Source organism: Hevea brasiliensis, chromosome 7 (genome assembly GCF_030052815.1).
Source record: "Hevea brasiliensis isolate MT/VB/25A 57/8 chromosome 7, ASM3005281v1, whole genome shotgun sequence".
Lineage (NCBI taxonomy): Eukaryota > Viridiplantae > Streptophyta > Magnoliopsida > Malpighiales > Euphorbiaceae > Hevea > Hevea brasiliensis.
In genome coordinates this window covers 7,568,820-7,593,076 of record NC_079499.1, presented here as the reverse complement: position 1 = coordinate 7,593,076, position 24,257 = coordinate 7,568,820, and the positions used below count along the sequence as shown (strand labels likewise).

At 36.0% G+C, this 24,257-nt stretch overlaps 4 protein-coding genes across 5 annotated transcripts; 1 reads left to right on the top strand and 3 right to left on the bottom strand.

Moving 5' to 3' along the window:
* Positions 1-295: 295 nt before the first annotated feature.
* Positions 296-1,301, bottom strand: LOC110668864 (calmodulin-like protein 3). The gene has a single exon (XM_021830246.2). It carries the CDS (start codon positions 1,061-1,063, stop codon positions 605-607), a length of 459 nt encoding a protein of 152 aa, XP_021685938.2. The 5' UTR covers positions 1,064-1,301; the 3' UTR covers positions 296-604.
* Positions 1,302-4,575: 3,274 nt separating this feature from the next.
* LOC110668854 (uncharacterized) lies at positions 4,576-5,177 on the bottom strand. Its single transcript, XM_021830235.2, has one exon. It carries the CDS (start codon positions 5,175-5,177, stop codon positions 4,683-4,685), a length of 495 nt encoding a protein of 164 aa, XP_021685927.2. The 3' UTR covers positions 4,576-4,682.
* Positions 5,178-5,690: 513 nt separating this feature from the next.
* LOC110668852 (linoleate 9S-lipoxygenase 6) lies at positions 5,691-10,588 on the top strand. Its single transcript, XM_021830232.2, has 9 exons — positions 5,691-6,103; positions 6,317-6,597; positions 6,688-6,928; positions 7,051-7,386; positions 7,492-7,577; positions 8,065-8,139; positions 8,327-8,625; positions 8,873-9,136; positions 9,691-10,588. Exons 1-9 carry the CDS (start codon positions 5,920-5,922, stop codon positions 10,454-10,456), a joined length of 2,532 nt encoding a protein of 843 aa, XP_021685924.2. The 5' UTR covers positions 5,691-5,919; the 3' UTR covers positions 10,457-10,588.
* On the bottom strand, positions 7,318-23,079 carry LOC110668853 (uncharacterized). Of its 2 annotated transcripts, XM_021830234.2 has the most exons (11): positions 22,617-23,079; positions 22,327-22,476; positions 21,972-22,186; positions 21,809-21,879; positions 21,539-21,701; positions 20,403-20,592; positions 14,034-14,192; positions 13,814-13,902; positions 13,340-13,566; positions 9,675-9,822; positions 7,318-7,656 (listed from the first exon to the last, which is right to left on the bottom strand). In XM_021830234.2, the coding sequence occupies exons 1-9, from the start codon at positions 22,942-22,944 to the stop codon at positions 13,471-13,473; spliced, it is 1,461 nt and encodes a 486-aa protein (XP_021685926.2). In that variant the 5' UTR covers positions 22,945-23,079; the 3' UTR covers positions 7,318-7,656; positions 9,675-9,822; positions 13,340-13,470. The 2 variants fall into 2 exon arrangements, with proteins under 2 accessions (XP_021685926.2, XP_021685925.2); XM_021830233.2 differs by lacking the exon at positions 9,675-9,822 and having other exon boundaries at positions 22,617-23,078.
* Positions 23,080-24,257: the final 1,178 nt, after the last annotated feature.

The following is a 24,257-nucleotide window of genomic DNA, read 5'->3' as shown; positions in this document are numbered from 1 at the left end:
TTTTTAGAATTTAAAGTGAAACGGATAAAAAAATTAAGTAAGAAGAATTCTTTACTTTCTGAAAAATTTTGGAAGGTAACTTAATATTATGGAATAAATTTCTGAAAAGTGAATAAAATTATTTTCTTAATATTTCAAGAAATTGAGATAAAATATCAATCAAACACGATAAATTTTCACTCCTGATAAGTTGAAGTTTCCTACAAGTAATCCCAACCAAATAAGGTCTCTTAGTCATAGATGAGAAATGAATCTAGAGTTACGTTGTTTCTTTCTAAATGGGTGTGAATGCAATTAGCATAATATAGAGAGAGGAAGACAAAGATAAGTAGAAAGACAAAGATTTCTCTTTTGCCTATGAAGAGAAAATAACACAACAACAGCTATAAAAGCTTTAAAAAAAAATACAAAGAGTGAATACAAATTAAAAGAGATGTATAACAACTATGACTTGATCATAAATAAGCCATCATCATCAGAAATGATACATTTTTGTCTATAAATGACACAAAGAAGTCCATTGCAAAAGGCTCCCTCTCTTAATTTTTGTTCACCTAAAAATATTAAACCATAATTGATTAACCTTCTCTATGCATGTGTGAATTTAACTTGAACCTAGGGCAGCAAACCCACCACCTTTCATCATCTGCTTAAACTCCTTGAAGTTCACCATCCCATCTCCATCCACATCCACCTTCTTTATCATTTGTTTGCAGTCTTCTAAAGCTCTTCCTTGCTTCAGCCCCAAGGATGCTAAAACCGACCTCAATTCGTCCACCGTGATAAACCCATCTCCGTTTTGATCGAAAACGTTGAATGCTTCTCTCATGTCTTCATCTTCGTCCTTCTCATTCATTATCGTTTCATATAATCCTCCGAATTCGTCAATATCAACAAACCCATCTCCATTAGCATCTATCTTTTCAATCATTTGAACCAAATCTTTGTCGGGTATAAAAATACCCAAGTTTTGTAGCGAGTCGCTGAGTTCTTTCTTTGTGATCTTGCCATCTCCATTCCTATCAAACATTTGGAAAACCCGACGTAGCTCTGCAGGATCCATGACTCAAATATACAATAGAAAATTAATAAAAAGAACAAGAAATTAACGATGATCAAGAAACACAGCAATGTCGAACACCTAGGAATTTATTAAATTCTTCCTTAATAGAGGAGTTTCAAAGGGAAAGGTGATAAAAATCTGAGCTAAAATCACAGAGTCTTTTAAATTGAAAGAGAGAAATTTATGGAGAGAAAGCAATGGCGTTTGAGCCTTCACAAATTATAATATTTATTGGCTATTTTTGTGTACCCAAAAACGCGTACAGAGCAGTTGGTTGAATGAGTCCATATAAATGGTAAGTGGAACTGCTAATCTTGGGCGTAAGCCGCTAGTTTATGATTAGATTTTGATTATGAAATTTGAGGGCCGGCTAGCTCTAGATGGTGGTTGAAGACCGTTGGTAGTTAATGGACAGAACAGGAGATGACAGTTGACGCGTGGATGAAGGAATATTATTATTATTATTATTATTATTACATTGACAAATAGATGAGACATGATACACGATAGATGCAAGAGCTCTTAACAGGAATCTTATTTTATTCCGATGATGATAACTATGTGTATCTAAGTATTTTTCTTCCAATACCATTTATTATGTCAAACTCGATGTTATTAATGTTTAAGGGTTAAGGTCTTGCCTTATTGAAATTTTTTGGATGAATATATATATATATATATATATATATATATATATATATATATATATATATATATATAATAACTCACATTATAAACTCTTGTTGCATTCACAACTTTGTGTTGGACATTCACAACTCTGTGTTGGAGGGAGCAATAATCGATTTAAATTGAAAAATCAAATCAAATTGATTTCATTTGATTTTTCAGATTGATTTTCTAATTTATATATTTTAATTTATAAGTTTTATGCGTTTTGATTTTTATTTATATTTAGTTATTTACTTAGTTAAAAAAATAATTAAAACTCAAACTGACCAATTAAACAGACTGTTCTATTTATTTTGATTATGAAATTTGAGGGCCGGTTAGCTCTAGATGGTGGTTGAAGACCGTTGGTAGTTAGTGGACAGAACAGGAGATGACAATTGACGCGTGGATGAAGGAATATTATTATTATTATTATTATTATTATTATTATTATTACATTGACAAATAGATGAGACATGATACACCATAGATGCAAGAGCACTTAACAAGAATCTTATTTTATTCCGATGATGACAACAATATGTGTATCTAAAGTATTTTCTTCCACTACCATTTGATTATGTCAAACTCGATGTTATTGATGTTTAAGGTTTAAGGTCTCGCCTTACTGAAATTTTTTATATATCACGTTATAAACTTGTGTTGCATTCACAACACGTTATAATCCCCAACTTGATGATTAAACTTTGTTACAGTGAAAACACTGTAAGGAAGGTTCAGTGAAAAATACGGTGAAGATGAGTTGGCCTTAGAAGTTAGACCCACATCCTGCAAAGTCAAGCGCATTTGTTATTCTTATTCAGTTATTCTCTAGCCTCCATTTCTCCTTCTTCCTGAATCCCGACTAGTTCCCAAGAATCCCAGCTTCTCATTCTTCAATTCGTGCCGCCTAGACTCAGGTCGTGGCTAGATCCAGTCTCAGACCTAAGTCATGACAAAGTCGAAGACGGCTTGAAGACCACTTCCTTTCTTCTTCTCTGAGTCTTGAAGACGAAGACCCACCCTCCCCATTTTCAAGTCCCTGCCTCTACTTTTCTTTGTCGGTCTTGCTCGACGAAGCCTCTGTCATGTCCTCAAGCACGACATATTATCAGCTGCTGACGTTAGGCCAGTTTCCTGTTTCTTAACCCATACACCGCTGCTGAAAAATCAAAGTCCATCTCTTTATCTTTTACTGGAACACTGCAAAGTCATATTCAAATTTCAATTATACAAGTTTACTCTAGATCTGTAGAGATTAGACTTTGAAATATAAATTAATAAACAAAGTGCAGCTTCAATTTGAATTCAAAAACGAGAATTGAAGCAAAATTTGAATGTAATCCTACCATTCGCCCGATAAGATCACAGATGAAGAGGATCCAACGGGCGAGTTGGCTGGACCTTCAACTGATTTTGCAAACGAAGAAATTGCCTCAAAACATTGTTTTAAGTAAATACGGTTTTGGAACATAGTGCGTTTGCTTCAGATTTCAGAAACAAATAAAAATTAAAGAAATATGCCAGTAGGAAAAGGGCCTCAAAAATAAAGAAGATAGATATCAGATTCAGGCGAGTGATACTGTTTACTGTTCAATATCGCAAGTTTTGATATTGAATTGCCTGGATCTTGCTTATTTCCAGATCCGACCAAGAAGCTGACTTGCTAATCGACACAGAATTATCAATTCAAAATTTTACACTTGTGTTTGGAACCAACAATCGAGACATTGTGACAGAAAGCGTTAAGCCGGGCAGAGAAGGATGATAGAAATAGGGGTGCAGTTGGAGGAGGTGAATTTATTGCGATGGGAATTAGGGTTTTGATGATGGTGGACTGTGTAGTTAACGGCAGCCCAAATCTTCGCAATCTGTCTTTGGAGTCCAACAGCTTGGGCCCATACAGTTATTCTCTCTGTTTTTTCCAGATAGAAATTTTCGTGGAAACTTTATTTTTGTAAAATAAATATTATTTTATTAACAATTATAATTATTATTTAGTGAGTTGTTAAAATGTAATGTAACTGTGAAATAAATATCAATTTTACTTAATTAATTATTATTTAAATGATGGATTAATAATTTCAAATATGCTCCTTTTAACATTCACAAGGATCACATCTTGGACCCAGAGAACCGTTCCATTGCATTCTCTCATCCTTGTCCTATGCTTCTTGCCTGTTGCTCTGTTCACGTGAGTCTTCACGATCTCTAAAACTTCATTTGTTCCGTTGATCACCTAACATCTGCAAATATACTCACCCTCTTTTGTTAACAAAGTTTAAACAGAGCAATCCTATTTACTCAGCAAAGCTCCACAATGCCTTCAATATTCTCAAACTGCCGTTGAGAATTTCTACTATCAGCAAGCTCAAGGACCTGTTCACTTCAAACTACATTTACTCCCAGAGAACAACTATAAGGGTTTAAGGGTTCATTTGAATAGCAAATGGGCGAAAATGCTCATTATGCAATTTTTTTTCTGCTATTTGAATAATTCAAGCTCATATGCAAGGGCATTCATACTTTCAATGCCCAAAAACCTACAACTCAGTTCTTTACCAACTTTGTTGCAGCAAACATTCAGTGCAAGTCACCCAGAAGCTTAAGGAATTATTTTTATCATTCCATCAGTTATTCAATACGACCTTATATCTCCGTTCTAATATGGACACTAGTCATAATGTCAAGCTTTTCCAAATCAAGCCTATTGTTATCTCATCTCCCTGACAATATAACTCTACTAGTTACCTATCCTGCTGCTTCTTACAGACACAATAGAGCATTTTGCAGAAAATTCAAATTAATTAAACCAGAACATCGGAATCAAGTTCCAGCATATCCCACATTTTAGGAAACATAAATCCATTTCAAGTGTGCACATTATTGAATATTCAATTCCAAATAGCAAGGTAAAGCCAAACCAAAACAAAACCCGGAACTCATCATTTTAGGGGATATCCCAAGGTTTTGGCTCGGGAACCGCAACAACCATACCTTGAAGCTCTGGAACAAGGACGACCTGGCATCCCAACCTAGCGTGCTTGTTCAAAACCCTAGCTCTAGAATTCCTCTTCAAAACATACTCCTCATCATAAGATCTCGGTGGCAGCTTATTAAGCCACTCCTGGGCGATGCTGACCTCGCACTCGGCGGAGCAAGCGTCGATCTCCCCTAGGCGGTGGGACGCAGGGTCAATAAGACCGCTGTTGGTCAAAGCCTTGAGAAGAGTCTGGCCAGAGAGGCCCATTATTACCCGCTTTTTACCGTCGAGGTCAACCGCGAAGAGCTTGACGATTCTGTCGGCGACTTTGGCGGAGGAGGAGGAGGTGGTGGTGGTGGCAGCGAAGGCGGAGGAGCGGACGAAGACGTATTTGGTGAAAGGAGAGAGAGATTGAAGGCGGTTGGCTTGTGAGGAGAGTCTCTGAACGGTCGATATTGCCATTATTGCGGGCGCTCTGGGAAATGGGGTTTCAGTTTCAGTTAAACTGATTTGGTGATTTTTTTTTTTTTTTTTTTTTTTGTTTTACTAACTTGATGTGTTCGATCTATCGATTAAAAAAATAATAAATAATAGGAACTAATCATAAAATTTTGAAAATAAAAGGATCAAGTTATGTATTTTGACAAAGCTAAGAGACTATTTTGTAAAATATCCCATATTCTAACTCATAGGTCCAATGAGTAATGAGTTTTATCAGTGTAAGATAACTCAGCTCTTCCTTTTCTCATACGAGGCCTTCATGTCGAAGGAGCATAAACTTCATAGAAAAAAAAGCTCTTTCTTCCTTATGGGATGATCATCGTTTGTCAATTTATAGAGCAAATTAGGACTAATTATAAAAAAATTTAAAAAAAAAATTCACACAGCAACCAAAAAGAAGTGCAATACAAGTAAACCTAGGCGGCAAGTAATGGATCAGATGCATGGCTAATATCCGCAAGGAACATTATCTTTTCATTCTAGATTGTGTCAAAGCAACATCAAAGCAATCTTAGCATGCCAAATTTCCCCAGAACCAATCAGAAATAGCTAATCTTTTAAGAAAGGCACATGTACTTGAATTTCCCAAGTCATCAATTCCTATTACCAAAGTTTTACTCAGCCAAATTCTTCAGGTCTCATACAGGAATTCTTTCTGGGAGTAGAGATTGAGCATAACCAAGAAAAGAACAAAGAAATAAACATGGAACCCCATGGGCCATGCTCCAGCCTGCAAACATGTATGAAAGCCATCCACAGCAAGATTAATCATTCCACTAAGCGATGTATTATCAAGGGAAAATTTGTCATTCTTCAAACTCAAGGGCAATCAGGTCCTGGAAAATCAGGATCTGTACAGATCTATAGCAGCAATGCAATCGACCCAAGTAAGTTCACAATAATTAAGTTCAGGCATGGTGATCATATCACATTCCTTTTGGCTCCGAGAATTTTACTTGTATCATTTTCTATCACCCTCAATATTACATGACCAATGTAATATATTTGAGCAGAGCAACTTGATAGTATCTGTGAAAGACCTGTAAATTTTCCTCTGCATAACGTCAAACTCTTGCTGATCTTAGCATTGCTCCTGATAGGCACAGGCAAAGGGAAGTTGAGCCCGAAAGCCTACCTCAAGCATGGAAAGAGCAAAAAGCGTGATGGCGTGAAAACTATAACATATCAAATAAAGCTCTACACCGAGCCAGAGTTTGGAATTCCAGGAGCATTTCTCATAACCAACCAACATAAACATGAATTCTTCCTTGAATATGCAACTCTTGAAGTTCTAGACAATCATCTCATCCACTTTGAATGCAGGTCTTGGGTATACCCTGTCCAGAAGACAAAATCAGACCGATTGTTCTTCTCAAACGCTGTAAGTCGATCGATCACAAAACCAAACATTAAGTGCTATATTTCTACATTGTAAAGCAACTAAATACCATAATTCTTGTTGTATTTATAGAGTTATCTGCCGAACCAAACACCTGGTGCTTTGGTGGAATTAAGAAAGTCGGAACTTACAAGCCTGAGAGGCGATGGAACTGGAGAGAGGAAGGAATGGGATCGAATCTATGATTATGATTACTACAATGAACTTGGTCGTCCAGATAAAGGTCAACAACACAATAGACCAATATTGGGTGGCACTGAATCACATCCATATCCTCGAAGGGGAAGAACAGGTTACCCTCCAAGCAGCACTGGTATCTATCTTTATAATTCAGTTCTCTCTGGGGAGGTGAAAAGATTTTCCACCTCTTTCTTCTTACAATTCTGTTTCACTTCGGGATTTTTCACATTTCCATATGCTATCACTTTAATATAGATCCTTCTACTGAAAGCCGGCCAGAAATTATCGACTTGGATGTGTATGTTCCTTCAGATGAGCGATTTGGCCCCAAAAGACTTTCAGAGCTCATATCAAATTCAGTCCGGGCTACTGTACATTTCCTTATCCCCGAAGCAAGTTCCCTACTCAAACAAGGATCAAGTAATTTCAAGTCAATTGAGGAGATACGTAACCTGTTCTATAGAAAGAGAAATCCAATAAAGGGAACGGTCACAGACAAAATAAAGAAATTGGTAACAGATGAGCTTTTTAAAGAAATTATTCATGCAACCAAAGAGTCCATAGAATTCCCATTGCCTCAAATTATAACAGGTGCTGCACCTTGCAAGCTGCTCTTACAATTTATGGAGTCTAAAAGATCGATGTTCCATTTATTAGTTTACCATTTATAAATTGAGCTTACATATTATTCTTCAGAAAACGAATTAGCCTGGAAGGATGATGAAGAGTTTGGACATCAGATGCTTGCAGGAATTAATCCAGCACGAATTCGAAGTTTGCAGGTTTCCCCAGCCTTCACAGACATTTCATTGGATTTGTTATGATAGCCTAAACTAGTACGATTAATCCAACTCCATTGACCTGCCAGGCAAAGATAAAACATAGATTATAATTGACCCTGTTGATTTGTCAATAAGACATGCATCTTCCTTGTGATATGAAACAAATAAAGATTATACTCACCATAATAATATAAGCACAACTTGCCTAGACTTATTATTTGCACCAAATTCATGACCAACCGAATTTTGTAATGAAAATAATGAAATTTGAATGTCCATTCAAATTTTTCCACAAAACAAATAAATACACAGGTACATACACATGTACGTCCACATTATATTGGTAAAAAAAATAATATATATATATTCTACATTATACACTTTATACATTGTTAATTTAACATTGTCGATAGTGTTAATCACATGTAACAAATTATGTTAAATCAAAAGGGTGCACCACACATCCTAATATAACTGTACCTTGCAGAGGTTCCCACCAGAAGGCAGTACAATAGAGGCATCAGACATAGAGCACAACCTAAATGGTTTGACTCTCGCCGAGGTACCAAATCACTTCCACTTTTTCCTTTCAACAACTGCACCCTCACTTTCCCTCCCCCCCTCCTGCTCCACAGTTTAGTCAACCCAACAAGAATTTATTTGTTATTCCACGTTTCAAATATAAATTTCAAAATAAGATCTTTTATCATTATTTATTTCTGTTCTGGACTTCCAAATGTACCTCACAGGCAATGAGACAATGGAGGATATTCATCTTGGATCACCATGACTATCTCATGCCCTTTTTAGACAGAATAAACACAAAAGATGTCTGTGCTTATGCATCTAGGACACTACTATTCTTACAAAATGATGCCACACTAAAACCAGTAGCAATAGAGCTGAGCTTGCCTGGGTCTCTTGAGGACAACGGGACCAGTTGGGTGTTCCACCCAGCAATTGAAGGCACAGAAGCAGCAATTTGGCAGTTTGCCAAAGCTCATGTTGCAGCTAATGACTCAGCCTACCATCAACTAATCAGCCATTGGTGAGTTAAAATGCTTCTTTTTATCTTAGTGCTCAATATTCACATCATTTCTGGAGTTTTCCCTTCTAAAACATTTTTACTTACAAGAGGATCAAGATAGGACCCCCATATGCCATTAGATGATTAAATTATAATTCCAAAATACTTCAAATCTCATATATCATTACCAATGATTCACTAAAGGTACATCCTTATTTATGACATGATTTCCAATGCTTTTCTTCCTTACAATGTTTGCATTTTGTAGGTTGCACACCCATGCAGTAGTTGAGCCATTCATTATTGCAACTAGAAGGCAATTGAGTGTGATGCATCCAATTCACCGGCTATTAGATCCACATTTCAAAGACACTATGCATATCAATGCATTGGCTCGGAGTATCCTTATTAACTCTGGAGGAATCCTTGAGAAGACACTGTTTACTGGTGAAATATCCATGGAATTGTCTTCTGAACTCTATAAAGATTGGAGATTTGATGAACAAGCTCTCCCTGCAGATCTTCTCAAAAGGTATTTCATTCCAAATGATAAAATCCACTTCATTTCCTTCCATCATTAACAGATAGGTGATAGAATCAAGGTTGAAAATAGAATTATTCACATGTAAGAGAACTATCCATAACGTCGGAATTTTGATGGTCTAAAACAAAGGCTAATTGGCTAAAGAAGAGAACAAGGGAGTTGTCCCAAAAAAGAATTTACTCAATTTGCTGATTACTCTAAATTTTGAAACTAAATTTCAAGTCAAATCAGGAAAAACATCTATAGAAGCATTATTAGTAGGATATCATTTTATGTTTAATAAAAGAATGCTCACAGATCACTAGTTCATCTCATGACATGCACACTAAAATACATATAAATACTATAGGATGCACTTGAAGTACACACGGAAGTGCTCTCTGTTACAAAGGAAGTGCATGCTAAAATATGATGAATCAGTATTTGGCATGACCATAGTAGAAAGAAACATTTTCTGAAGCTGCATGATATGAATTGGTGAAACATAGAATGCTTACGTTACCATCTACTTATATCATTCCCTTACGATTAATATTTTTCAGACGACTGGCCTTGAAAGACCCAGACAATCCCACTGGGGTTCAGCTCCTCTTTGAGGATTATCCCTATGGTGCAGATGGACTTGAAATATGGCGTGCCATTAAGACATGGGTCAGAGACTTTTGCTCCATTTTCTACAAAGACGATGATTCAGTCAGTTCTGACATAGAAATCCAAGAATGGTGGTCAGAAATTAAAAATGTAGGTCATGGTGATAAGCACAATGAAACATGGTGGTATGAAATGAAAACTCTCTCCAACCTAACAGAGGCTCTAACAACTCTCATATGGATTGCATCAGCCCTTCACGCCTCGGTTAATTTTGGGCAATATGCATATGCCAGTTACCCTCCTAATCGTCCCATGCTATGTCGGAGATTCATTCCAAATGAAGGGGAGATAGAATTTGCTGAATTCCTAAGAGATCCAGATAAATACTATCTGAATATGTTGCCTGAAAGATTTGAAACAACCCTTGGCATAGCATTAACGGCAGTCCTCTCACAGCACAGCTCTGATGAAGTGTACTTGGGACAGAGGCCATTAGAGTGGACTGACAATAAAGAAGTTAGGCAAAAATTTGAGAAGTTCAATGAAGATCTTAAAGAGATTGAAAAGAACATCTCCAAGAGGAATGCAAATCCCATGTTGAAGAACAGATGGGGCCCTGCCAAGATACCTTACAAACTTCTTCACCCAGACACATCAAATGTTGAATCCAAAGCAGGCATCACAGGTAAAGGGATCCCTAACAGCATAACCATTTGACATATATTCATTATACTGTAAACTTCAAATGATAACTGTAAATATGAAGTGATTGTCCAAAACACTTGTTATAAAATTGCTCAAGCATCTGAGGCACCACTTTGTTCTGGTCTAACCCTAGCCATCATTACATTCTTCAACTGAATATGATTTTCATTCTTTTAATGGGAGCTTTGAAGCAATATTAACAATAACAAAAAAAAATTGCTTATAGATCATCTAAGAGTGTATTTGATAACTGTTATGATCTCTCGCCTAGAATCTAGTCACGGACCTATTAATAGTGAAATCTGATTCAAAAGCTAAACTTTTACTTTACCTCGATTCTTTCCTCAACCATTATTGCTGCAAACGTGAGCTCATGATAAGGGAGCTCTAACCTTAAACTCATTGGAGAAGAGAGAGTCTAAATCCCAATTTAGTTGAAAATAATTCTGCTTAATTTTATTAATTCAAGTGACCCCTTTTATAAGAGAGGTTTACACAAGATTTATTAGAATTCTACTAGAATTAGAAATCCTAAAATAATAGCAATCCCTATATAAGACGGATTACAATTTTGAAAAGGAAATAACTCTTAATTAAAACAAGAATTAGAATCTAATAATAATGGGAAGTAAATCTCAAAAATTCAACCTGCTTTGCCGAGGGGTCCCACAATGTGTCCATAACATCACACCCCTTGGAGAAAGAGCTTGTCCTCAAGCTCAACAGCAGGATAAGACTATGAATCACCCATAGTCCTTTTGCCCCATTGCTTCCTCTGAATCATCCATCTCCAACCAAACAACTTCTAACATTGGTACCCACAGGAATATGGTTCGTCACACTTATAGCAAAGCCCTTTTGCTCTTCGCTCAGCTATCTATGGATGGCTCAATCTTTTGATAAAGGAAGACGAAACACTTCCTAAACTGAAATTCTGTAATGTGCTAATGGTCTGGTTAGCAGTAGCCTTGGTTATAAGCAAAATTGATGAAGTGGGTGTTGGAACCATATTGGACCATGAATTTGTCCAATTTTCTTTCAACTGCTATTTTCTTTCAAAGGCTCTTGCTAGATTCATAGTTGCCACCAAGTTCGGGATTTTGCATCTCTATATTAATCCGGATTGAATTTTTCAGGCCTACAACAAACAAATCAACTTGTTGATCTACACGAATTGTTGTTGCACGAGCTAGAAGACTTTGGAAGTGACGTTAGTATTCTTCCACCATCCCTTCTGCTTTAGATTAGCCAATTCACCCAAAGGATTGCAACTGAGTGGAGGCCCGAATATTAAATTGCAATATTCTTTGAATGCGTTCCACAATAGTCGAAGTTCTTCTTGTTCTAATCTGTAAAACTAGAGTTCTGCCTCTCCCATCATATGGAATGCTGCGAGGTTCACCTTCTGGTGTCCGTTGGTTTAGAAAAAATTGTTCACATCAATGCACCAACATAAAGGGTCGTTCATTCCGTCAAACAAAGGGAATTCCAATTTAGTATAACAAGTAACTACCCTTGTTTTTGGACCAGTTTTATCTTCCTTTCTGCCATCAAAATTGCCATATGTGTTACTACAGCCCGAACCATCTTCAGATTCCTTGCCTTGTCTTGCTAAGGCACCAGTCAAGAGGGCTTGTATTTTTCAGGACAGGTTCTGTAGTTGCCCCTCCAGATGCGATTCTGACTACGCCATTTGTGACTTTGATTGTGCCAATCTGGATTCATTCTGGGCTTGTACCTCATGGAGTAGGGTCTTAATTCATGTTGCACACTTGTTGAATCTCCTATGACAACCAGCTCTGATACCAAGTTGTCAAGATTTCTGGCCTAAGATCTAGTCAAAGGCCTATTAATAGTTAAATCTGATTCAAAAGCTAAAACTTTTGCTTTACCTCAATTCTTTCTTCGACCTATTGTTGTTGAAAACGTAAGCTCATTATGAGAAAGCTCTAACCTTAGACTCATTAAAGAAGAGAGAGTCCAAATCTCAATTTAATTGAAAATAATTCTGTTTAATTTTATTAATTCAAGTGACCCCTTTTATAAGAGAGGTTTATACAAGATTTATTGGAGTTCTACTAGAATTAGAAGTCCTAAAATAATAGTAATCCCTATATAAGAGGGAATACAATTTTGAAAAGGAAATAACCCTTAATTAAAACAAAAATTAGTATCTAATAATAATGGGAAGTAAATCTCAAAAATTCAACCTGTTTTCTCAAGGGGTCCCACAATACCTTCATAACAATAACACAATTAAGCACTTGAAATTAAAAATTTAAGCATAAAGCACTTTTTTTTAAAGTTTGTTTGATAATGCTTATCCACATATCACTTGAAAGTTTCAATTAAGTTAAATTCTCTTAAAATGGTAAGTCAAAATTTTTAACTTAAAATAAAAAGTTGCAAATATTAAACTAATTTATTAGATTTTAGTATTTTATTTTCAGAACACGCCAAACAACTTAACAATTTAAAATTTTCAACATTTATCTAATGCAATTCTAAAATTTAGCTCTTATATTTTCAGATTTAATTTTCAGTTTTACCAAACACCACCTAAGTCTCTACATTGCTTATGGATAAAGAAAACAAATCACGTTACCTATGAATTGCCTTAAGGTTACAAAATATCCTATTTAATCTCATGGTTATCTAGCGCATGTGCGTGTGTGTGTGTGTGTGTGTGTGTGTGGGTAGCACCATGAACATCTTTGAACATCTTTTCTTGAGATGAACAAGCACAAGCAAGATTAACAAATGAAAGAGGAAAGAAAAGGACTAAGCAGAATATAAATACATGTGAAAATATAGTTGTTAGAACTTAGAATGAACAATATATGCAACAAAAATTACAGATAATGATGAAACAACACTATATGGAAAAAGGCGTACCAAATATGCCAGCTACTACAGCAAAACTTTATTCCATGAAACCTTGGATTTCCCTGAGAACCAGCAGCCCATTAACAAGTCTGCAAATGTGTCAAATCAAATTTCTGATCTCTTCATTGGCACACATTGCATCAACAACACCGATCCTGAACAGCAAATGGTGCATAATCAACAGTCCCAGGATTGCCCAGCACCATATCTGCAGCCATTTCAGCAGTAGCCAAAGCCTGAAAATTGGACAAAAACAATGAATGGCACTTTTATCACTTAAACATTTATTCGTTAGAATACAGAGCATAAAGTTATCAATTCTCATCGGAATAGCAAAATATAGTCAAGACAACAAAATCAGTTGCTCTCCAGACCCCACTATAGTTTAAAACTGGAAGTACCACATTAACCACATAAATATGTAGCATAAAATAAAATCTTAAATAAATCAACTACTAAAGAACACAAGTAGACAATTATTACCATAGAAAGTCCTCCACCTTCATGACCAGTTGCAATGAGCACATTTTTGAAATCAGGCAAAGGCCCAATCACTGGCTTCCCATCAGGCACTGATAGCAGTAAAATGTGTTTTGTTATTTCAAAAGGTGGCAGCTCCAAGCACATTTCCAAATGCTTGACTCTAGTTATTTAGAAATTCTTTCATTTTCTTCTTCACAAACTTCATAATATACGGACTTACTATAAGGGCGCAAGCCTATTCTCAGCTTTCTGCTCATAGTGAAATCTCTGAGGGACAGCTCTTTTAGTTTGGGAAAGAATTCTCCAGCCCGGTTCCATATATGACCAACAATGGATTCATCCACTTCAGTATTAAACCCAGAAAACTGACGGCTGCTCCCTAAAAAGACAGATAGTATATGATGGTGATACAGGCATGTGTACATATGACAATATGTTCTCATTCCAAAGCCATATCATTATGAAGAAAAAAAATTGGAGGAAGACAAAATAGAATTATCCAACGTCACCCTGGAAAGGCACACTATCTATCTTCACCAGCATAAGTACTAGCACTAACAATTCAGTAATAGATCTAATGAGCTAGTCATTCACTATCCAATATCCATATGTTGTCATGTGTAGAATCTAGTGTTCATTGGAAAGATAGAAGACAGAAGACACAAGTTTTTTCCTTTCAACTTGAAAAAGGAAAAAAAATGAATGGTCCAGGTTAAAAATATGTCTATTATAAAGAGATGATGAAGTGTTTCTTCCCAAACCTAAGGAAAAGTTTAAACTTTCAGTACATCTACGTCAGGTAGACACCTCTTAACATATATGTTCTTATCATTTTTAAGAAAGAAATTAAAACTAGAAGCCATTAGAATAGCACTTGGACAAGTATAATGTAACGTGCAGAAGAAGGAAGTATAAGAATAAGTGAATAGATTAATTAGTTGTGATGCTAGTTGAAATTGTTGTAGCTTTCTGTTAGAGGTTGTTGGAGAAATTGTAGCAAGGGCTAGGCAGTTGTTTTTAGAGGGAAAGTGGCAATAAATAGGGCTGTGAGATATTGTAAAGATTTATTCAAATTCTCAATGAAATATTATCTTCTTCCTTACAATTCTCGACACTCTCTCTCTCTCTCTCTCTCTTCTAATTTTCTGTTCTTTTAATTTCAACTCTGAAATAACTGTTGTTAGGGTTTCTACCTAACATTTGGCATCAGAGCTTGAAAACTGGGTGGGTTTCATCTGCAATTTGGTTCTTTAGAGTCGCAAACCATTACTAAATCAGCAGTGGTGGGTCAAGATACTGTTAAGATGGCACAAATTAAAGAAAGGTTGGATCTGTTGCAAGGGAAATCTCGGGAGAACAAGAAGGAAATGGAAATTCTGAAGCAGGACTTCAAGAAGTTACAAGAAGGAATCAAGAAAGATGCTGCCGAGAATAAAATTGCAATTGAGACTGCTGTGGAAAGATTGGAAACCCTAATGCTAGGGTTTTTTGGGGACAAAGGGAAAGAAATCATCAACTCTGATGAAAGGAATTCTAATGGAGTGACAGGTAAGAATTCTTTAACAGCTCCAAAGGAAACTCTGAATCTTCATTCTAGAGATCAGGGTAGTTCTGATTTTGTTATGGAATCAGTGGGGTCAGAAAAGATTTTGCCTAAGATTGAATTAGTAACTTTTGATGGGAGTGAGCCAAGGGCTTGGGTTAGGAAGTGTTTCAAGTATTTTGAAGTTTTTAGGGTTCCTAAAGATAAGATGGTGAGAATAGCAAGCTTCTATATGGTAGGAAGAGCTGACTCTTGGTTTCAAAATTGGAATAAGTCTAAAATTAGTGGATCTTGGGAAGAATTTGAGATAGCAGTATGTAATAGATTTGGAGAACAGGGTTTTGAGGATGTAGTTGAGGAGTTTATGAGACTAAGGCAAGAGGGTAGTGTTGGGGAATATCAAGATAGGTTTGAGGATCTTAGGGTGAGAATGGAGAGGTTTATGCCTGATTTAGGGGAAGCTTATTTTTTGTCTGGATTCATTGAAGGACTGAGGGATGAAATTAGGCCAATGGTGAGAATGGTTAGGCCTACAACCCTAGCTCATGCTTTTGAAGCAGCTAGACTAAAAGAGCAGTGGATGCTATGTAATAGTAAAGCCTTATCTCTACCAAGATCTAGGTACAATAGTGCTTATAAGCCTAATTTTGCATTTTCTTCTTCAAACCAATCCTACAAAATTTCTCAACCACTTTCTTATCCACCAAAACCTCCAAATGATAGCAACCACAACCAAAAACCTTCTGCAACCACTGCTAAGTCCTCTTCTGCTACCAATAGTAATTCACTACCTCAACCTTGATCTAAACCAGGTCTGCTTCCAACTCCAGCAGCAAGTAGACAGTCCAAACTCTGTTACAGATGTGGGGAAAAGTTCTTCCCTAGTCATCAGTGTAAATCTAAGACTGCTATGGCCATTCAGTTGGAGGAACAAGGAGTGGAAAAATTGGAGGAACAAGGAGTGGAAAAATTGGAGGAAGAGTATCAAGAAGTGGTAGAAGGTGAGGAAATTGGGAAAGGACAACCAGAAATGACTCTATCAGTCCATGCTATGGAAGGCAGTCAAGGTGTAGACACAATTAAGGTGATGGGGAGACATAAGGATAGACAATTAGTTATATTGGTGGATAGTGGGAGCACTAACAATTTCTTGGATGTAAAAGTGGCCAAAGATTTAAAACTTCCAGTGGTGCAAGCACCTATGTCAGTGGTTATTGTAGTTGATGGAAGGAAATTACTAAGTTCTACAATGTGTCCTTCATTTCAATGGCACACTCAGAACCAATGTTTCTCTTTTCCTATGAGACTTTTGGAGTTAGGTGGATTTGATGTTATATTGGGAGTAGATTAGATGAGAAGTGTGAGTCCAATTTTATTTGATTTCAAGGGATTGCAAATCTCATTTCAAAAGGGGGATACTTTAGTTACTTTGCAAGGGATTAAAGAGGGGATGGAACCTGGTGGCCTTCAAGAATGTAATTCCTTGCAGCAGTTGTTGCATAGGAAGGGAAATGATTTCCAATCTCCATTATTCTATGTTAATTTGATAGAACAGGCTGTTGGAATTCATTTTGCTGGTGCTACTACTCTGTTTGCAGCTAACAGAGGTAATATTCACCCTGATATTCAGAAAGTTATTCATAAATACCCTCAAATTTTTGCTGAACCTATTTCCTTACCCCCTTTTAGAAGTCATAACCACATTATTCCATTACAACCTGATACTAAACCTATAAATGTGAGACCTTATAAGTATCCCCATTATCAGAAAAATGAGATTGAAAAGTTGGTGACTGAAATGTTGATTTCCAAAGTTATTCAGCCTAGCACTAGTCCATTTTCTTCCCCTGTTTTATTGGTTAAGAAGAAGTATGGCACTTGGAGATTTTGAGTTGATTACAGAAAGTTGAATGACCACCCCATTAAGAATAAATTTCATATTCCTATCATAGATGATCTATTGGATGAATTACATGGAGCAAAAATGTTTTCTAAGATTAATTCAAGGGCTGGATATCACCAAATTCGAATGGATCCTCCTGATATTCCCAAGACTGTATTTAAAACCCACCATGGACATTTTGAATTCATAGTCATGCCTTTTGGGTTGACTAATGCCCCTGCCACCTTTCAAGCCCTCATGAACCAAATTTTCCAACCATTTTTAAGGATGTTTGTTCTTGTTTTTTTTGATGACATGCTCATTTACAGCCCTGATTTAGAATCCCATTTACAGCATTTGGAATCTGTTTTTAAGGTGTTGGAGGAGCAGCAGCTTTTTGCTAAAATGTCTAAGTGCTCTTTTAGTTAGAATTCTCTTGATTATTTAGGGCATATTATTTCAGAAAAAGGAGTATCTACAGATCCAGACAAAATTGAGGCTCTGGTAGCTTGGCCTTATCCAACTTCTGTCAAGGAATTGAGGAGTTTCTTGAGATTGACAGGGTATTACAGGAAGTTTGTTAGAAATTATGGGGTGATTAGTAAGCCTCTTACAGAATTATTAAAGAGGGACACAACTTTCAATGGACTGCAGTTACTAGACAAGCATTTGACTCATTAAAAGTAGCTATGTCTTCTACTCCTGTTCTGGCATTACCAAATTTTACTCAACCATTTATCATTGAAACTGATGCTAGCAGCTATGGTATGGGAGCTGTATTACAACAAAATGTACACCCTATTGCCTATATTTCTAATGCTTTTGGGGTTAGGAATCAAAGCCTTTCTGTATACGACAAAGAATTGCTGGCAATCACTTTTACTATCATTAAATGGAGGCATTACCTTGAGCAAGGTCCCTTCTTCATCAAAACTGATCATGAAAGTATCAAGCTCCTTTAGAGCAAAGACTTCACACTAACCTACAACAGAAAGGTATTTCTAAACTCTTGGGTTTAGATTATAAAATTTTGTATAAAAGAGGGGTGGAGAATAGAGTGACTGATGCTTTGTCTAGAAGGCCACATTCTGCTGTGAATCAATTATCTGCTGCTCATTCTGAAATCATTCCTACTTGGATGGCTAATGTCCTTAATAGCTATGTTAATGATTCTAAGGCTGCGGATTTAATTACTCAACTTTCTTTGGATAGTAAGGCTCATTCCAAGTTTCAGTTGAAGCAAGGGCTGTTGTATTACAACAATAGATTGTATGTGGGTTGTCATGGTAATTTGAGGAAGCAATTAATAGCATTGTATCATGACAATGCTATGGGAGGGCACTCCGGCATTCACAATTCTTATAGTAGGCTACAGAAACATTTTTATTGGCCTGGCATGTATACTGAATTCTTGCAATGGGTGCAACAATGTGCACAATGTGCTAAATGTAAGGGAATGACTTCCGCTACCCCTGGGTTATTGCAGCCTTTACCAATACCTTCTCAGGCATGGCAGCACATCACTATGGATTTTATTGAGCAGCTTCCTAAGTCTGAAGGTAAGGATACTGTCCGAGTGGTGGTTGATAGGTATACAAAATATGGCCATTTCATTGGATTGGCTCATCCCTTTACTGCATCTTCTGTAGCAAGGGTCTTTATAGAACACATTTATAAGCTTCATGGTGCCCCTGTCACAATTGTTTCAGATAGAGATAAAGTATTTACAAGTGTGTTTTGGAAAGAATTTTTCAAGCAGCTGGGCACTACTCTTTCTCATAGTAGTGCTTGCCACCCTCAAAGTGATGGCCAAACAGAACGTTTGAATTAGTGTTTGAAAACCTATTTGAGATGCATGACTCATCAACATCCCAAAGCCTAGTTTCAGTGGTTGCCACTTGCAGAGTGGTGGTACAATTCCTCAAACCATTTTGCTATAAAAATGACTCCATTTGAAGCCTTATATGGCTATTACCCTCCATCATTACCTGCTATTCCTTCTTTTGCATCACCAGTTCAAGCTGTTGACCAATTTTTTTAGGAGAGGCAGCAGTTGAATGATGTTCTCAAGAGTAATTTGGAGCAAGCTAGGAACATGATGAAATAGCAAGCTGATAAGGGTAGAGTTGAGAAAGAATTTGAGGTAGGGATGTGGTATATCTAAAGCTTCAACCTTATAGGCAAACATCTGTTGCCTTGAGAAGGAATTTAAAACTAGCTGCTAGGTATTATGGACCATTTCAAATTCTGCAGAAGATTGGGAAAGTGGCATACAAGTTATAGCTTCCTCCTAATGCTACTATTCACCCTGTCTTCCATGTCTCGCTTCTTAAGAGAAAACTTGGAGACAATGTTGTGCCACAATTACAGTTACCCGAAATGTTGGAGAATGAAATAATAGTGGCCCCTGAGAAGATTTTGCAAACCAGAACCATTACAAGGAATGGTCAGGCTGTAATTCAAGGACTGGTCAAATGGTTTAATCTTCCATTAGAGGATGCTACTTGGGAGGATCAATCATTCATCCAAGCCCAATTTCCCACTTTCATACATTCTTGGGGACAAGAATGTTCTCGAGATGGGGGCATTGTCACGTACAAAAGAAAGAAGCATAAGAATAAGCGAATTGATTAATTAGTTGTGATGGTAGTTGAAATTGTTGTAGCTTTCTGTTAGAGGTTGTTGGAGAAATTATAGCAAGGGTTAGGCAGTTGTTTTTGGAGGGGAAGTGGCAATAAATAGGGCTGTGAGATATTGTAAAGATTCATTCAAATTCTCAATGAAATATTATCTTCTTCCTTACAATTCTCGACACTCTCTCTCTCTCTCTCTCTCTCTCTCTCTCTCTCTCTCTCTTCTAATTTTCTATTCTTTTAATTTCAACTCTGAAATAACTGTTGCTAGGGTTTCTACCTAACATACAAATGAAAGGTAAATGCCTTTTCTATAGCAAAGAACTAATAACAAAAGAATAAAAGCAATAAACACAATACTGATTATGCCGACTAAATGCAATCGATTAGAAAAAAAAAATAAGCTTTTACTGCTATCTTGTAATAAAGAAAAAAACAATCAAGGATTAGGCTACTGACAGACACTACGATCACCTCTCTTCCATAAATGAAATTGAGATTTCAAAATGAAGAGACTTGTTACAATCTTACCAAGAACAAGGTTTCCCATCGAGTCCATTGTAGCTGTCATTGAAACAGACAGGTTTTCCCCATGATCAACCAGTCCTGATGCAGAATTTGTGACTCGCTTACCTGCGCCATAGTGATCAACATAACCTGCCTCCATCACACCATGATTCAATTTAAGGGAAGTAAAGTTTTCGAGCACAAGTAAGTAACCCTGTCAGGAAGATTAGGTTTGGAATAGGTGTTACGTACAGGATTAAAAGTGCATCACAGGAAAATCAAAGTAAACCCACAAAGATCATCATATGCTTTGTGACAGACGCTGTAAGGTCCCTTATGGGCATGTTAGCAGTGTCTCAATATGATTTGAAAATCACAGCAATCACAGGGAGAGGATTACTATATTCTATCACATACAGGCAATATTTGAAACCATAAGTTGGGCACGCTGATGTAAACTAAGAATCCACAATAAATAGATAGTGTTGCCCATTCTTCATCAAACAGCTTGAACAATATTTGGAACTGCATATGGGCATTTGCATGCACTCCCATTTACATGTAGTCATGTCCAAAAAAGGTAATTCACATATTTTGTAGTGCATAGGTAGCAAAAAATTAACACATAAAATAATTCCAAGGTGCTAAGTAGTAAAAAAAAACCTATCATGCACAAACAGAGGCAGAAAGGGTACAAACAATAAATTTTATTCAACTAACAAGCCATTTCTGATGTTATCACAAGCTATTTTCATAATTCCAACAAGAAACGATAACATGCAATAAAGTAAAATGAATATCAATAGACAGAAATGGTGTTTGTGAAAAGTTTTGCAGACATAAACATAAAACAGCTACTTGATTACAGCTTGAGTTCAGCACAACAATGCAATGGCATCACTAACAGGTTAGGACAAGTCAAGTTAGGACAAAAGGTTAGAAAATTGACTTTTTTTGGAAAAATAAATTAGTTTTTCATGACCAAACAATTCAGGTTGTAAACAATAAAAGCAGAGATTCAACAACTATATAGAAAGGTGGGAGAGGAAGTTAAAAGGAACAAAAGAAAGACTATGAAATCTAGTTGACAACAAATTCAGGGAGAGAGAAAATCAAGTAAGCAATGAAAATTTGGTACACATCCACATGCTAATTCCAACCTTCCGAGGCTTAACGGGGACATTCAAAGCAGTATCAGATTCTCTAAACAAGTCATGCATCAAAGACCCACTCCAACAACCAGCTGCAACTATAATGGCCTTCTTACTATACAAGGCATTCTTGGAAGTCCGAACAGCCTTAACCACTCCATTGCTAGAAGCTCTGCATACAATTACTGATCTTAGAGGCCATAGGACCTCTAAATATGAATAATTTGTATTTGTGTGTGTTTGTGTATTCAAAGCAATGAAAAAGTGATGACAACAAACCTCAATAAACTCATCACTGGATCATGATAGAACTCTGCATATCTCCCTTTTGATGCAAACTGTCTATTAGTCTACACATGAACCATACAAACATTTATTCTGCTAAATATGAATGGTGAATAAACAATGGTGCCTAAAAAGAAAATTAGGATAAAAAAGAAACCTTTTCAATAAATGCAACGGTTCGCTGAGCATCCAATTGACAATCATCTGGAAGAAAGGCAGCACTGCCACATTCCCCAACCTCTAGTGCAGGTTCCACCAATTGCAAATCATGACTGGACAAATACTCTGCTCTCAGCCCAGCTTTGGAGAGCTGTTTCACCCTCCTTTTCAACCTCTCCGACTCTTCGAGGGTTCTACTCACTAACAAACTTCCTGAAAATTACAAATTTACAATGTCAACCACACCATAAGAAAAATTATCAGCCTATAAAAATTAAAATCATTTTTCAATATCACAGCATCCAATCCAGCCATATCGAAATTGTGAATAGATAAGAAAAAATTTTAAATACCGGTCTTCTTCCATCCCAACACCTCTAACGGATTCGAGCCCTGATAACGGATGTTCTCGGCAAGCATCGCCCACAGTTTGTGGCTTCTCATAGTGAGGTCCCATGTATCACTCTCCGGCGACTTGTGCACCATCCATATGTAGCCCTGCCCTGGAAACGCCCCAAATACCAATCACAGAGTGAGAATTTCTTAATATCACTTTGCACTTCAGGACCAAGAAATTGCAAAAAAATTAAAAAAAAAAAAAAAAAACTAAACAAAATTTAATAGCTTCATATGAATCGATTACCTGCACCAGTGGCGCCAGAGCACGGGACGGCTTTGTCAACGACTGCGACAGATAGGTCCGAGCCAATCAGGAACTGCCGGGCAATAGTTAACCCTACGATTCCGGCACCAATGATCACGACATCGAAGTTGTGAGTAGAAGCTGTGATAAAGGTTTTGGGTTGGCGTTTTTGGGTATTTCGATCAAAGAATGAAAGTGGTTTCACAGGCACATTGGAGCCAAAGAAGCTAGATTTGAATGTGGCGGCACTTATATCCCTCCTTGGAAGTGAAACGAGGTCACGGTTACATGAACTGTACGGCGGAGCATGTAGCGACATGGAGGCCATTTTCGGTGGATCCGTGTTGCAGCGGTAGGGCCACTAGTAGTTGCTGATTAGTGAATGAGGCGACCACTGAGAAGATCCTAAACAACTCGGCGACAGGTCCAGCGGCAATTCACCGGCACAGGCCCGTATTTATTCTGGTAAATTACATTTCCATCCTTAGACTTTGTTTAGTTAATGTTAGTAAATTTATTAACAAAATAACAAAACAATAAACTGGATAGTATTGCATGGTAGAAATTTTAAGAGGTGTTTAATTTAACTATTTATTTTTTATTTAAATATATTTTATAGTTTATATATTAAATTAAAAATAAATAATTAATTATTTAATAAAATTATTTATAAATTGTTTATAAATTATTTATAAATAATTTAAATATTTAATTAAATATATTTTAAAATAATTTAATTTATTAAAATTATAAAAAATATATATAATTAAATGTTATAATTATTAAAATAACATAATATTGATATTTTAAAAATTATTAAAATAATATAATTTTTACTTAATTAAAAAATAATTTTATTTATAATTTTTTATTTATAAATAAGTCTGATTAACTTAAGTCAAATTAAATATCATTAAATTAAATTAATAAATATAAAATTATAAAAATAAAAATTATTCCATGTGTTCGGTGGCGTCTCTCTACATAGATGGCTCTACTTCCTAAAATCAAAGAAGAAATAAATTTTTTTTGTATCTAGCTCTAATAAAGGAGAAATTTTAAGATTTATAATTTTAAGCTTTGGACATTTTTTATTTTATTCATTTATTTAGTGGAACAAAATATTGCCTGTTATGGTGGATGAAAATTTTTCTTAAAATAATCAATAAATGATTGAATTAGTGACGTAGAGTTATAATTAGATAGAATTTATTTATAAAGTTAGATTTAAATATAGAATTATCCTTATTCAGATAATTTTATCTTCGAATGTGAAAATCTCATGAATTTAAATTTAAAAAAAAATCTTAAAACAAAATAAAGATTATGTTATTTGGGTATAGGTGGAAAAATCAAACCATTTTTTAATCGTAGGAATTTAGAAAAAAGGAAATTAAAAAAAAAATAGAAACAGGGAAACTTTATCACTGGTGTGGCTTGCAGGAGATCTCATTCCAGCACTGACCAAAAAATTTGTTAAGTTTATATACATGAAATGAAGTTAATAAAAATAAATTAATTTTAAATTAATGTTTTATATTAATGAAATAGGCTGGTCCTTTATATTTTGGTTTTTGTAACAATTTAAATTGATTGTTTCTGAGGGTAATTTACATTCATTATTCTTAAACTTTAAAGATG

Excerpts from the sequence above, each read along its gene's own strand:
- LOC110668864 (XM_021830246.2), bottom strand. The coding sequence starts at position 1,063 with ATGGATCCTGCAGAGCTACGTCGGGTTTTCCAAATGTTTGATAGGAAT.
- LOC110668854 (XM_021830235.2), bottom strand. The coding sequence starts at position 5,177 with ATGGCAATATCGACCGTTCAGAGACTCTCCTCACAAGCCAACCGCCTT.
- LOC110668852 (XM_021830232.2), top strand. The coding sequence starts at position 5,920 with ATGGAACCCCATGGGCCATGCTCCAGCCTGCAAACATGTATGAAAGCC. Across the intron at positions 6,104-6,316 it reads CAGCAATGCAATCGACCCAA|GCACAGGCAAAGGGAAGTTG; the intron begins GTAAGTTCACAA and ends TGCTCCTGATAG. Across the intron at positions 8,140-8,326 it reads ATGGTTTGACTCTCGCCGAG|GCAATGAGACAATGGAGGAT; the intron begins GTACCAAATCAC and ends TGTACCTCACAG.
- LOC110668853 (XM_021830234.2), bottom strand. The coding sequence starts at position 22,944 with ATGGCCTCCATGTCGCTACATGCTCCGCCGTACAGTTCATGTAACCGT. Across the intron at positions 22,187-22,326 it reads GTTGGGATGGAAGAAGACCG|GAAGTTTGTTAGTGAGTAGA; the intron begins GTATTTAAAATT and ends TGTAATTTTCAG. Across the intron at positions 21,702-21,808 it reads CCAGTGATGAGTTTATTGAG|AGCTTCTAGCAATGGAGTGG; the intron begins GTTTGTTGTCAT and ends AATTGTATGCAG.